The following is a 12,779-nucleotide window of genomic DNA, read 5'->3' on the forward strand; positions in this document are numbered from 1 at the left end:
CCTTCACATTTATCAAATCAAGGAATAATTTGACGCCTTTTCCAAAATATCGTCCTTCACATTTATCAAATCAAGGAATAATTTGACGCCTTTTCCAAAATATCGTCCTTCACATTTATCAAATCAAGGAATAATTTGACGCCTTTTCCAAAATATCGTCCTTCACATTTATCAATTCAAAAACATCGTCCTTCACATTTATCAATTCAAAAATATCGTCCTTCACATTTATCAATTCAAAAATATCGTCCTTCACATTTATCAATTCAAAAATATCGTCCTTCACATTTATCAATTCAAAAATATCGTCCTTCACATTTATCAATTCAAAAATATCGTCCTTCACATTTATCAATTCAAAAATATCGTCCTTCACATTTATCAATTCAAAAATATCGTCCTTCACATTTATCAATTCCAAAATATCGTCCTTCACATTTATCAATTCCAAAATATCGACATTGACATTTATCAAATTCAGAAATAATTTGACACCTTTTCCAAAATATCGCCCTTCACGTTTATCAAATTCAGTAATAATTTGACACCTTTTCCAAAATATCGCCCTTCACATTTATCAAATTCAGCAATAATTTGACACCATTTCCAAAATATTGACCTTCACATTTTTATCAAATCCAGGAATATTTTGACACCTTTTCGAAAATATCGACCTTCACATTTATCAAATTCAGGAATAATTTGACACATTTTTAAAAATAATGGTGAGTACACTTATCAAATCCCTAGTTAATTGTTCACCTTTCCCAAAATAATGATCAGTACGTTTAAAAAATAACCGACTAGTTAATTTTTAAGTAAATAAAACAAATTCCTGAATAATTTGACGGCTTTTTTCAAAATTTGCCGTTATCAAACTTTCAAGTATATATCCGCATTTCTCCAAAATTTACCGTTATCAATTATCGAATTCCCAAACAATTCAACGATTTTCCCAAAACATTTCAGTTTTTGCCGCATTTACATTTCCGTCCTTTTATCAGAAGTAAACAGTTTCCGTAAGCTTAAAAAATTCCATAGCTATAACTCCGGCGCGAGTACGTCAGTCTCCCCCGGCTTATTTTGCAAGATTGAGTGCAGAATGTGTTAAGCGGATAGCGGCTTCAATGGCGGTAAGTGCATGGATTTTAAAATTTTCAAAAAATTTTTTGACCAACTTGCGGCGGCCAAATAATTTTTTAACTATTTTTTTCGGACTCCTCATAGTCTAATTAACTAGAAACCATTGTTAGTTGGGTGGGTCACGCAAAGTGCAATCCTACCTCGGAGGTGCTTATTTAAAACTATCCATAAAATCTCAACCTAATTTGAATTTTAAAATCATTTGGAAGTATTTTCTGAATGTTTCATTATGCAGCCTGGTCTTATAATTAGTAGAAGAATCGACAAAAAATCGCTTGGTTTTTCTTTTCACCCTCCTTTTAACAGAAAATTCCGAGCACGTGGGTGGCAGTTGAAAAAGAGCCACGAGCTCGAAAGTTTCTGTTAAATATTTTGAACTTTTATAATAAAGATTTAACCTGTGTATCTCTTCAATTTTTGATTAAACTCTATAAAAATAATGTTATCAGTTATAACTTACACTGTTATGATTATATTCCTCTTTGAAGAAGTAGTAGTAGTAGTTTCCCCTTTCATTTACCGTTATCTCTAGCAGACAGTTTTAGTTTTTGACCCCAGCGCCTGGGCCGTCCCATAGCCAACTCGATCACGCGCTCGCGGACACAAGCTGCTTGCAGTCGCGCGGCTACCCGGTTAGTTTCTTTTTCCTACGAGAGCTAGCTACTTCCGACTCACTTTCGTGAGTGTACAGCATCAGGGATAGATACTTTTTTAAGACGGAATGGGTAACAGGGTTATTCGGGTGCGCGTCCAAGTCCACGACCCCCTTACCCGTGACGGAGGGATATAAAATAAGAGGCGGGTCTTATTTTCGTTATGGCGTTGTATGTATATCCGGGTCAAATAAACGTCGTCTGCCCCTTCGTCTGCCAAGTTGGAATGGGTTTGGATTGTATTTTTTGAAATAACATTGTTTAAAAATGGAAGTTACGCAAGACATAGGGCTTGCAAGTGAAAAAAAAACGGGGAAGACCCAAGAAAATTAAAAGTGAGTTAGAATTGAGTAAAAGTCTTCATAGACATTACAGCACGAACAGGTTTTAACCAAACACTAAGCTCACAAAACTCCTGCCCATTCACTAAGCCTTGGTTAACTTCATCAAATTCGTTTACAAAATCATGAGGATAGTAGACATGCCTGGCTTAAGAAAGAATTAGCGAACACTTTTCACCTTTACAGATGTACTCCAAATCCAAAACACCGGCACCAAATTCACTAACTACCTTCTTAATTTCTATTAAAAACAATTCCGGAATAATTACCGGACCCTCGCATTCAGACGGCTCCATTTTGAGCTCCTGTGAAGACGCTTATCTGTACAACCATAGCCCACTCGATCCGCGCTCCCGCTATAGCGCGAGAAGCTTGCGTCGTGACGCGCGTGATCGAGTGGGCTATGGTACAACGCAAGAGGGGTCGCAGTCATAGCGACAGAGGTAAACAGGAATTACGTATTTTTGGCCCTCCTTGTCAGCAACGTCACCAATACGTAGTTTTAGTGACCCAATAAGATAATTTAATTTTTTGGTTACGTGTTGAAGGAAGGGGCTATATACTCGGCTATGAGTCGGACTGAAGTAAAGGCCAAACATTGTTTATTCCGTCTTAAAAAAGTCTATCTATCCCTGACAGCATATTTGGTGGTTAGAATTAGCAACCGATGGTGACTGTCATTTTTCAAATAACCCAAGATTTAGTAATATTATCCTAAAAATGATAATTAGCTTGTTATGTATCGGTCACGCGGTGGCGCTAAAGAAGTAGCGTCCGCCTAAAGCGAACAACGGATAGTTTTCAAATTCTATGTAACGATGCTTTAATAGTGGTTAATCATAAAGCTCAGATGTTACGGATCCAGAATAGTATGTTCTTACCAGTCTAAAGAAGAACTCAATCAAACCAGTTTTAACACTTCCCAATAGTGTTACCGATATCAAAAGTAATATAAGAAACCTCCCTTCGGGAGGAAAGTATACAAAGGCAAATTTTTCCCCATACATCCTCGTACCGCGAATGTCCCCGCGCACTTATACAGCCGTAAACAAAGTTTAAAAAATAGGGCCGCGCCGCGTAGAGCGTAGGAATACATTCTCTGATCTCGCAATTGCGTCGGCTGCTTAAGTTAAGTCAATTTCACAGACTCATTGTAATTTTAAACTTTTCCAATGAAATAATTCATGCAGCATTTTTAGATTTTGATGATAATCAATCATTCCTAAAGACCTAAACTCGATTATAGGATTTTCATAGGTCTTTGCATAAAATTTGAATTAAACCCTTACCTTGCCAAGGTATATGACTAACACTATACATAGATAGATTTTAAAATGGTGTTATTATCTATCTCGAAATTTTGTTCTTGTATTCATAATTTTCCTCTTCATCTTGGCTTCACAACAAACTAGATTTTCGTTTCGAAATAACCGTATGTGAATATTTATTAGCAAAATCAGGAATCTTCTATTTCTTTACGACAGACGGCTAAGCAGACTACACTAGTTTGAAGAGTTTTTTCCAGGGATCTACATAAGGCACTAGTCAAGGCATTTGACTACTAAAAAAATGCCTTGACTACTAAAATAAATCGAAATCTGGGGGTTCACTAGTCAACTTGACTAGTAAAAAAATGTCCCAAATATTCGTAAACCATGCGTCTCACTATTCAGTGACTACTAAAAAAAATTGGGATAGGGGGGCTCACTAGTCAGGCTGACTACTAAAAAAATATCCTTATGTAGAGCCCTGGTTTTTTCCTCTTTCCCAATTCCAACGACCATATCAAAGTACTAAGATCTGACGTACCTTGTCCGTGAGCAATAGTGTCTGAATATGGTATTTGGCGGTTCGAGGATGTCTCGCGTGTTTTAACGTTATGCCTATGGCGCCTTGTATACTTCCCTCCCGTAGGGAGGTTTCTTATATTACTTCTGCCGATATAAACCAGGCAGCTCGGTCAAATTCGGAAAAAATTAACATAAACAAAGAAACAACTTTCGAAAATATATTTAGATTAAAATTTGATCACTGAAACGGTCCTCAGACAATATACGGAATGCAAACGTATCCTAATGGACGCATGATAAAATATACGCGACAATATGAACAAACAGTAAAATTCTGCCATTAAACCTCTATACGTGATAAACCTAATAAATACTGAAAACACAACATGCCTGATTTCAACGGTAAAGTCAGGGTTAGCGACAATTTTCCTGCCTCTGTTGAAACCATCTAGTACCTGAGCTGATGACGAAGTTAAAGTAATTAAAGACGCAAATGACGATCCAGGACATTTAGTAAGTACTACATCAAAACCTGAAGAAACTTCCGACAATTTATGTGCTAATGAAAGCTCCGAGGGCACTGATAACGGAAATGGAAATCGCTCGAAAGAAGAAAAGCTCAAAGGTTTGGAAACAAGTTTGGAACAATTCGAAAAACGTATCCAAAATTTATTATGGCTTATTTTAGCATCGTCTAAGTGAATTTTATTACATTTAATATAAAACTAGTTCTGAAAATGGTGGTGTTACAACTGGGTATAGTGCACCAAGAGTCTTCCGGCGCTTCCGTTAACACAATTTATAATGGAGAAATTTAATGGATTGTTAATACACAGTTTCGGCCCATTCATTACACAAAACGATGAAATATGGTTATTGTCCTACACACTTAAAATGTAAATCCATCTATTCATTCATGTGACTTCTACGTTTATGTACTATCAAATGACACTTCTGTCTGCATAGACATAGTCCCACCGATCACACTTGAGGCGTTTTTCACCATTGCATCATCAAATTACACATACGATTACTAGCATATTCGCACTAATTAAATTCTGTGGGGTTTTTCACCACTGTGAATAAATTGATGTCTGATAAAATTATTCTTCCGCGTGCTTGCATAGTCACAATGATTACATTTGAAGGGTTTTTCACCACTATGAATGAGTTGATGTCTTTTCAAATGAGTCTTCCACGCACTTGCATAGTCACACTGATCACATTTGAAGGGTTTTTCACCACTGTGAATACGTTGATGCGCGATCAAATTACCCTTCTGCGTGCTTGAAAAGTCACACTGATCACATACGAAGGGTTTTTCACGTCTGTGAATGCGTTGATGTTTGATCAAATTATTCTTCTGTGTACATTTATAGTCACAACGAGTACATTTGAAGGGTTTTTCGCCGCTATGAATTCGTTGATGTCTGATCACATCAGTCTTCCACGCACTTGCAAAGTCACACTGATCACATTTGAAGGGTTTTTCACCACTGTGATTGCGTTGATGTGCGATCAAACTAATCTTCTGTGTACATTTATAGTCACAACGAGTACATTTGAAGGGTTTTTCGTCGCTATGAATGCGTTGATGCACGATCAAATTAGCCTTCCGCGTGCTTGCAAAGTCACACTGATTACATCTGAAGGGTTTTTCACTACTGTGAACGACTTGATGTCTGATCAAATTTCTCTTATACTTGTGTGCATAGTCACACTGATCACATTTGTGTTTTTCTTCGTTATCCTTTCTAACGTGACGTTGCAGATCCCTTTTATATTCAGTAGAACACTTTAACCGAAGTTTCTTCTTGAATTTACCTATAGAATATATATAAAAGAAATATAAAAACGACTAAATTTATAATTTAGCCTAGTATCGAAAATACAGTAACATTCAAGTGAACTTCCTTAAAATAGGTAATGCTGAGGCCTCTACGAAAACTCAGTGTTAAAGAAAAGAAACAGTGCTGATGACTAAACGAGCATATCAACAAAAAGTGGATGAAGATTAACTTAAATGGCGAGGAGAAACCTTGGCTCGAAACCAGAGAGAGTGGTAACTTATCGAAACCAGAGAGAGTGGTAACTTATCGAAAGGGTTAAACTGGTCGATAAGTTATCGCTTGCTTTATAACTAAAGACCGTGAAATTTTAACTTGACCACCTTGTTTTTTATTAGCACGAAGGGAATTCGCGAAACATCCGCCGCTTTTCGTTCAAGGTTTGATGACACCTATGACTAATCACCTATTTAGATATCGCGCTCTCATAGACGGCACGAGGTCGGCATAAACCCTTTAGACGAAAGTTATCACTGCGATAACTCGCTTAAAAAGTTAGAGAATTGCCCCCATTGTATCTATTTTTTTTAAAGAAAAAAAATCTTTTCAAATTCTATGTAACGATGCATAAATAGTGGTTAATTATAAAGGTAAAATGTTTCGGGTCCAGAATAGGATGTTCTAACAGGCCAGGGGTTCGCCGCAGTACCAGTCCATAGAAGAACTCAATCAAATCAGTTTTAAAATTTCCCAATAGTGTTACCGATATGAACCAGGTAGCTCGGTAAAATTCGGAAAAAATAAACATAAACAAATAAACAACTTCCGAAAATATATTTAGATTAAAATTTTATCACTGAAACGGTCCTCAGACAATATACAGAATCCGCGGACATCAAGAAAAATGGCGGCAATAATTCGTAAATGCATTGATTTTCATTAAATTTCTTTCTTGCGTGATTCCAAAGGAACGCTAATCTCATTTGAGGGGTTTTTCTGGTTCGCGTTATAATGGGACGTTATAATTTCATCCTTACTAAGTTTGATACTGAATTAATTTAGCCTGGATGAAGAAAAACATTTCACGGTAGAATTAACGATGTACTCATCACACAAAGTTTGCAAAAAAAGGCATTAAAAACGTAGAATTGTGGAGACGCACTTGAAAAGAACAGAATGCCAAGTTGTACGAACAAGCAATGTCGAAGAAAAGTAAAGGCTTTGATCACGTGAATCAGCATACGCTTCAATAATATAAGCAGTATAACTACACAAAAGTGCGCAACAATATGGCGTCATGTCACTGTTATTAAGTATTTACAACCACACGATTGAAAATAAGCATCGCTTAGGGGCTTTCGACCAAAGATTAGTTTTCATCTAAGTTTAAAGCGGAATTGCGTCCAAAAGCAGGGAGGCCGTGTCTCCATCATTCGCGTTTTTCGGAGGGGGAAAAATACATTCGGATTGTATTACGAGCAGTTAAATGAAATACGCGACTAGACTTTATTCCGAGAAGGCGGAAATAGTTGCTTAGAAATATGATATCTCAATCTAGGTACTCAAGACTATTAAAGAATGAAATGACTTACCTGCAATTTCCGAACGAGGCGATGAGGTTTTACCTTGTGGAATCTTTGGAGCGACATCTTCTAATGTCTCCGAGTTGGACACCGAACTATTATGTTGAACTGCAATTGGAACTTCGGGCAAATCGCTTTCCATAGAGACGGGGTTCAATTCTGATAGTTCAATTGGGTTGCGTTCTACTTCAGGAACAAACACCGGTACACTCAATATATCACTTTTCTTTGCACCTGTCAAGTTGATTCTGTATTGGTTATCAGCAAGATCGTTTTCTGGGGATCCTTCTAATGAATCGCTTTCGGCATTTGCGTCGAGAGAAAGATCCAAATGTTTTTCAACTTCAACATTCAATTCAGGAACACGAAATTTCTTCGATCGTGTTGAATTATCCTCAGTGTCCCCCTCTGTCGAGACACTTGGCAATTTACGATAAGAATCGTTAATGGTAAAATTGTTTTCAAAAGGTTCTCGTGGAGAATCACTCTCCGTGTTCGTGTCAGGGGACATTTCGAATGGGTTTTTAAACTTAATTTTAGGTGAAGGCGCACTTTGAGGCAAACTGTCACTGTATTTCAGTTTAGGGACACATGGATTCGTATTTCGCGTTATAAACCCCATATTTTCAGTTTTTTTCAAGGTAGTTTCAGGGTTTGTATTGACAACCTCAGAAACAGGTGATTCTTGACTAATATTTTCTTTACACAGGTTGCCTTGGACATTGCGCATCACAACTGGAAGGGTTAACTCCTGGCCATTATTTCCCAAATCATCTTCAACGGGTTCAGTTTTCACGTATTCATCGTTAGGAAATTGAATTATTACACTTTTCTCCTATTTTTTAAACAATTAACAATAACTTTCATTCTTAAAGTAATTCTCTTTCCAATCGACTATGAAAGTGAAGGATGTTCCATACCATCAGGTCTTTGATTCGCCATTCCAACTCTTTAATGACCCTATTGAGTCTTTCAATTTCGTCTATTTGCTTATTTATCGTTAATGATGTTTTCACTCTCTCTTTTGCCATTTTTGAAATTAAAACATTACACTAAACAAAAAGAGATTCCATTACAAAACAATCTTCGGAGTTTCTTTGGCTAAACGTATTTTAAAGGGGTAAGCGAGAAAAAGGGGAAGATGATGACACGCAAGAAGGGGATCAGCGACAAAGGCCCTCGTCGAGTTTCTTTGTTAATAAAGAAACGAAGGACGTGTTGTCAATCCCCTTAGCTTTGTGCCAATCCTGATAGGTGTTTTCACCAATAACCTTAATTAATTAACCCACTCATAGAGTTTGGTTCTATTTTAAGGGACACCTGATTCGACAATTGTCCATTTAAATTTTCTCATATCTCTGTGCTTAATTTCACACTCCTTAAAAACCCCTTTGCTTTGAAAATACCTTGGCTTCCAGTTCCCTAACTCGATCATCTCTAGCTTTCACTTCATTGATTAGATCATCTTTGCTCAAGTGATCATAGTGACATTCTTCCTCGTAGTCCATTTCCTAAAAACAAAGTTTTCGTCATCTTCAGTTTGTCTTAAATAAATAATAATTTCGCAAATACCTCTTTGATCGCCAACCTTTGAAGATTTACTAAACTCATTTCGGAATTTTGTAACGAGAGTTGGTGAGATTGTAAATCTACCCTAAAATAAAATAATTTTTCAAACTGAAGGTAAATCAAAAACGGACAAGGAAAGTTTCCCCATACATTGTAGCTTTCGCTATAAAAAGCTAAGAAAAACATAGCAATGCTTAAATTGTGACACTTTTGTTCAAGACTAGGGATTTTCTCAAGCACATTTTCTGAATACAACTACAACCAGCTTCGTATAAATTATTTATTCTGCTAGCATTTTTTTCTTTTTTAAACAGCAAAAAAGATCTATTTCTTTTCAAGGTTTAATAGTTTCAATAGGTTTGGATCCGTTATGCCTGGTTGACATCATCCAAGTTGCATTATATTCATCACTTACCAGCTTAAACGTTCCACCATAACACGACATTCTTTAATAAATTCCATCACTTTTTGTACAGTTTCCCTGTTAAGATAATATACGTAATATTTATGAATAATAAAAAGTATGGCCATTAACAAAGATTTAGTGTTACCAAAGGCGTTTCCCCTCAGTTTAATATACATTCTTACCAGGCAAGGCTTTTATTAACTTTGTTTTGGTTTCACAGTTACTCATACTGTTCTGTTTTTGGGTAAAAAAGAGAAAAAGCTTCAACTTTTATTAAAAGCTTTTCTTGTATATAGATACTCTTTTTAATAATCAATAAAAATACATTAAAGCCTTTAAAGGAGGAGCCGTAACCGTAACAAAGGAATTCACAACAAAGTACAAACGCCAAAAAAAGAGAACGTCTAGCAGACAGCTTTTTCCTAACCAATCAGTCTGGGAAATAAGGATATTTTTTAAACTAGTCCTTTTTTTTTTGCTCCGTGTGGGATGACGAGCTAGGGTTTACAATAAACCTTACAGCTCCAGGTAGGTGGACATGAAGGGAGGAGGGTTCGGGACTAAATACTAAATTTTGAGGAATTTTCGTAGTCCTAGTTTAAAAGCAGGTAAGGAGGGGGCCAAAACCAGATCAGAGGGGAGAGAGTTCCAGATGGGAATAACCCGCCGAAAAAAGGAGTACTTCATGGGGTCTTTACAGGATGAGGGTAGGAAAAGTTTACGCCTATGCCCTCGGGTATTGTGAGTTGCTGGAGGAGGATACCTAAAATAATTTGATCTTCACGGGAAAGAATACGAAATAAGCTAACTAGATCTAGGTAAGTGCGTCGGGATGCGAGAGGCGACCAATTTAGAGCAGATAATCGCGCCCCACGTGGTAATTTACGAAGATGAAGGGGGATTTTTGAGGCCCTGGCCTGTATTTTATTTAATAAATTTATATCAGCAACGCGATATGGATTCCATATTTGGCTGCCAAATTCGATAACAGGGAGGACATAACATTGGAAGAGCCTGGTTAGCAGCTTATTTGAAATTTTTGGAAAATTTGCTCTAATAGTTGCAAGGAGACCTGTGGCACGACGGTACGTTTTGCTAATATGCGCATGGAAGGTGAGGTCATGTGTGACCTGGATGCCAAAGTCCCGACATTCGTTAACACGTTGAATGTTTTTTCCGGCTAGGTAGTACGGGGATGGTAATGCAGGGTTTGCTTTGGTACGCGCAATTGATAGTACCATAGATTTTTGACTGTTGAAGGTTAGACCATTATCAACAGACCAGGTCTCAAGCCGAGTAAGGTCAGCTTGAAGAAGACTGACATCATTAAAAGAGTGAATTTCGCGGTAAATTTTAAGGTCATCTGCAAATAAACATAGGGGGGAAGTTAAGTTGTTCGGAAGGTCATTTATATAGATTAGGAACAAAAGCGGGCCGAGAACACTGCCCTGGGGTACTCCACTAACAACAGGAAGGGGGTCGCCAAGGCAAGCATTGACGCGCACTGATTGGGATCTGTTTTGGAGGTAGGATTTAATCCAACATAGGATATTGTTACGGACGCCTAAAGAATCGAGCTTGGCTAAGAGCCGTGCATGGGGGACAGTATCAAATGCCTTGGCAAGATCGAGATATATAACATCAACACGTGTTCCTGAATCATAGGCGGCAAACCAGGTATTAAAGGCGGATAACAGATTTGATTCCACGGACCGGTTATTAAGGAATCCGTGCTGAAAATTACTGAGGACGGGGCCTACAAATTTTAACAGCGGGGCGCGAATGCATTTTTCTAAAACCTTACAAACTGTAGAAGTAAGACTAATAGGTCTGTAATTAGTAGCATCGCTTTTTACCTCTCCGAGTGACGTATGTCACGGAGAGGTTCTGTAACGATCGTGTCTGTCTGTCTGTCTGTCTGTCTGTCTGTCTGTGTGTCTGTGTGTCTGTGTGTCTGTCTGTCTGTTGTTACACCCACGTGACCGCGTTCGCAGTTTCCAAATCGGAGCAAACGTGTTCGCCATTTCCGAACTGCTTTCACAGTCACGGAAATGGCTCCTCTACTTGAGTTCTCACACCACCATCTTCTGGTCTTTGTCCATCCCACACGGACACCAGTCTGTACTTACTGGCTTCTAATCACCACCATCTTTTGATCTTCGTCCATCCCACATGGACACCAGTCGGAACATACTGGCTTCTAATCACCACCATCTTCTGGTCTTCGTCCATTCCACTTGGACACCAGTCTGTACATACTGTCTTCTAATCACCACCATCTTCTGGTCTTTGTCCATCCCACTTGGACACCAGTCTGTACATTCTGGCTTCTAAACACCACCGTCTACTGGTCTTACGTCTATTCCACATAGACACCAATCTGTCTCATTGGCTTCTACTCCATTATCATCGTTTGATTTTAGGATATACGCGGCGATCAGCTAGGGTTACGAGAAACGTCTAGCCTCCCTAAGGTGGGATCGCCACCAAAGGTTTTCGCAATTGCGCTTTTTCCTTACTATTATAATGGAAACGAATCGTATATATACCCCAAATTTGAAAAAAGCGGGTGAGAGGGGTACCCTTCACTTTAAACGTCAATATTAGCAAAGTTTGAGATGATAATAGGTATAACTTTATTTTAAACGATTTAACTATTATTAATGTTAATTATTGAAGATTAAAATAATTAAAAATAATTATATTTATTTAAATATTAAGATAATCTTGTTTCTCAACTCAAAATTAATACGGAAAGAGTTAAAAAGCAGTCTATGTTTTTGTCTGTGTGTGTCCGTCCATTGTTACACTAGTGCGTCGCGTTAGCAGTTAGCCTTGTGTTGATGTGTGAAAAATCATACAGAACCTTAATATTCCCTTTTTCCATAATATAAAGTGAATATGTGGAAGTATTTTTCGTGATTATGATGCATTTAGTACTTTTGTAGCTTTAAAGCTCTGTTTCATTTTGATATTCCAAAGATTTTTTTTAATATTGTTATTTGAAATGGCTGTTTACATATTGCTTAAGCTATACTACATCTGTATATAGAATAATCCTTGGTTTAGTGATTTCATGAAGAAAACTAAGACCAAGACTCCGGCGGGTGTCTTAAGTATCATCCATAATAGGCTTAGTGAAACAAGGAGTAAATAATTGAGGCCTGAGGTGAAGTAAACTCTGGGCTTTGATTTTCGTGTCTGAAATGAAGAGGCATCAACGGATCAGAGTGAGCCGAAAGTTAAATACACTATTAAATAATCAGGTTAAGATTTTATAATAGAAGAAAAGATCATGGTGGCAATTAGAATAGTAAAAGGGCTAATGGTAAACGGGTAGTAGCTACAGACTTTTTATTCTCTTTATAGTGCGCATTGACTATTAGTGCGTCTAGCTACAATTTAGATTTGGTGTTATTTAACGTTAACATTCATGTTGGCAAACTAAGAATATTGTTGAGGTGAGACGAGACGATAGTGTTTACACTGCAAACCAGTTGTGAATGT

At 37.5% G+C, this 12,779-nt stretch overlaps 1 protein-coding gene across 1 annotated transcript; it reads right to left on the bottom strand.

Annotated features, from left to right (window-relative positions):
- Positions 1-3,380: 3,380 nt before the first annotated feature.
- Positions 3,381-12,146, bottom strand: LOC149679399 (uncharacterized). Its single transcript, XM_089835158.1, has 6 exons — positions 9,282-12,146; positions 8,870-8,951; positions 8,704-8,808; positions 8,218-8,349; positions 7,307-8,132; positions 3,381-5,751 (listed from the first exon to the last, which is right to left on the bottom strand). The coding sequence occupies exons 1-6, from the start codon at positions 9,446-9,448 to the stop codon at positions 4,979-4,981; spliced, it is 2,085 nt and encodes a 694-aa protein (XP_089691284.1). The 5' UTR covers positions 9,449-12,146; the 3' UTR covers positions 3,381-4,978.
- Positions 12,147-12,779: the final 633 nt, after the last annotated feature.

Source organism: Phalangium opilio, unplaced genomic scaffold, assembly GCF_054372755.1.
Source record: "Phalangium opilio isolate 3A_F unplaced genomic scaffold, DU_Popi_V2 ptg000041l_1, whole genome shotgun sequence".
Taxonomy (NCBI): Eukaryota; Metazoa; Arthropoda; class Arachnida; order Opiliones; family Phalangiidae; genus Phalangium; species Phalangium opilio.

Bases quoted from the DNA above. Each gene is read 5' to 3' on its own strand.
- LOC149679399 (XM_089835158.1), bottom strand. From the start codon at position 9,448: ATGTATATTAAACTGAGGGGAAACGCCTTTGGTAACACTAAATCTTTG. The intron at 8,350-8,703 runs GTATTTTCAAAG...CTTTTTGTTTAG, and splicing joins TTAGGGAACTGGAAGCCAAG to TGTAATGTTTTAATTTCAAA. The intron at 5,752-7,306 runs GTAAGTCATTTC...TATATTCTATAG, and splicing joins GCCTCGTTCGGAAATTGCAG to GTAAATTCAAGAAGAAACTT.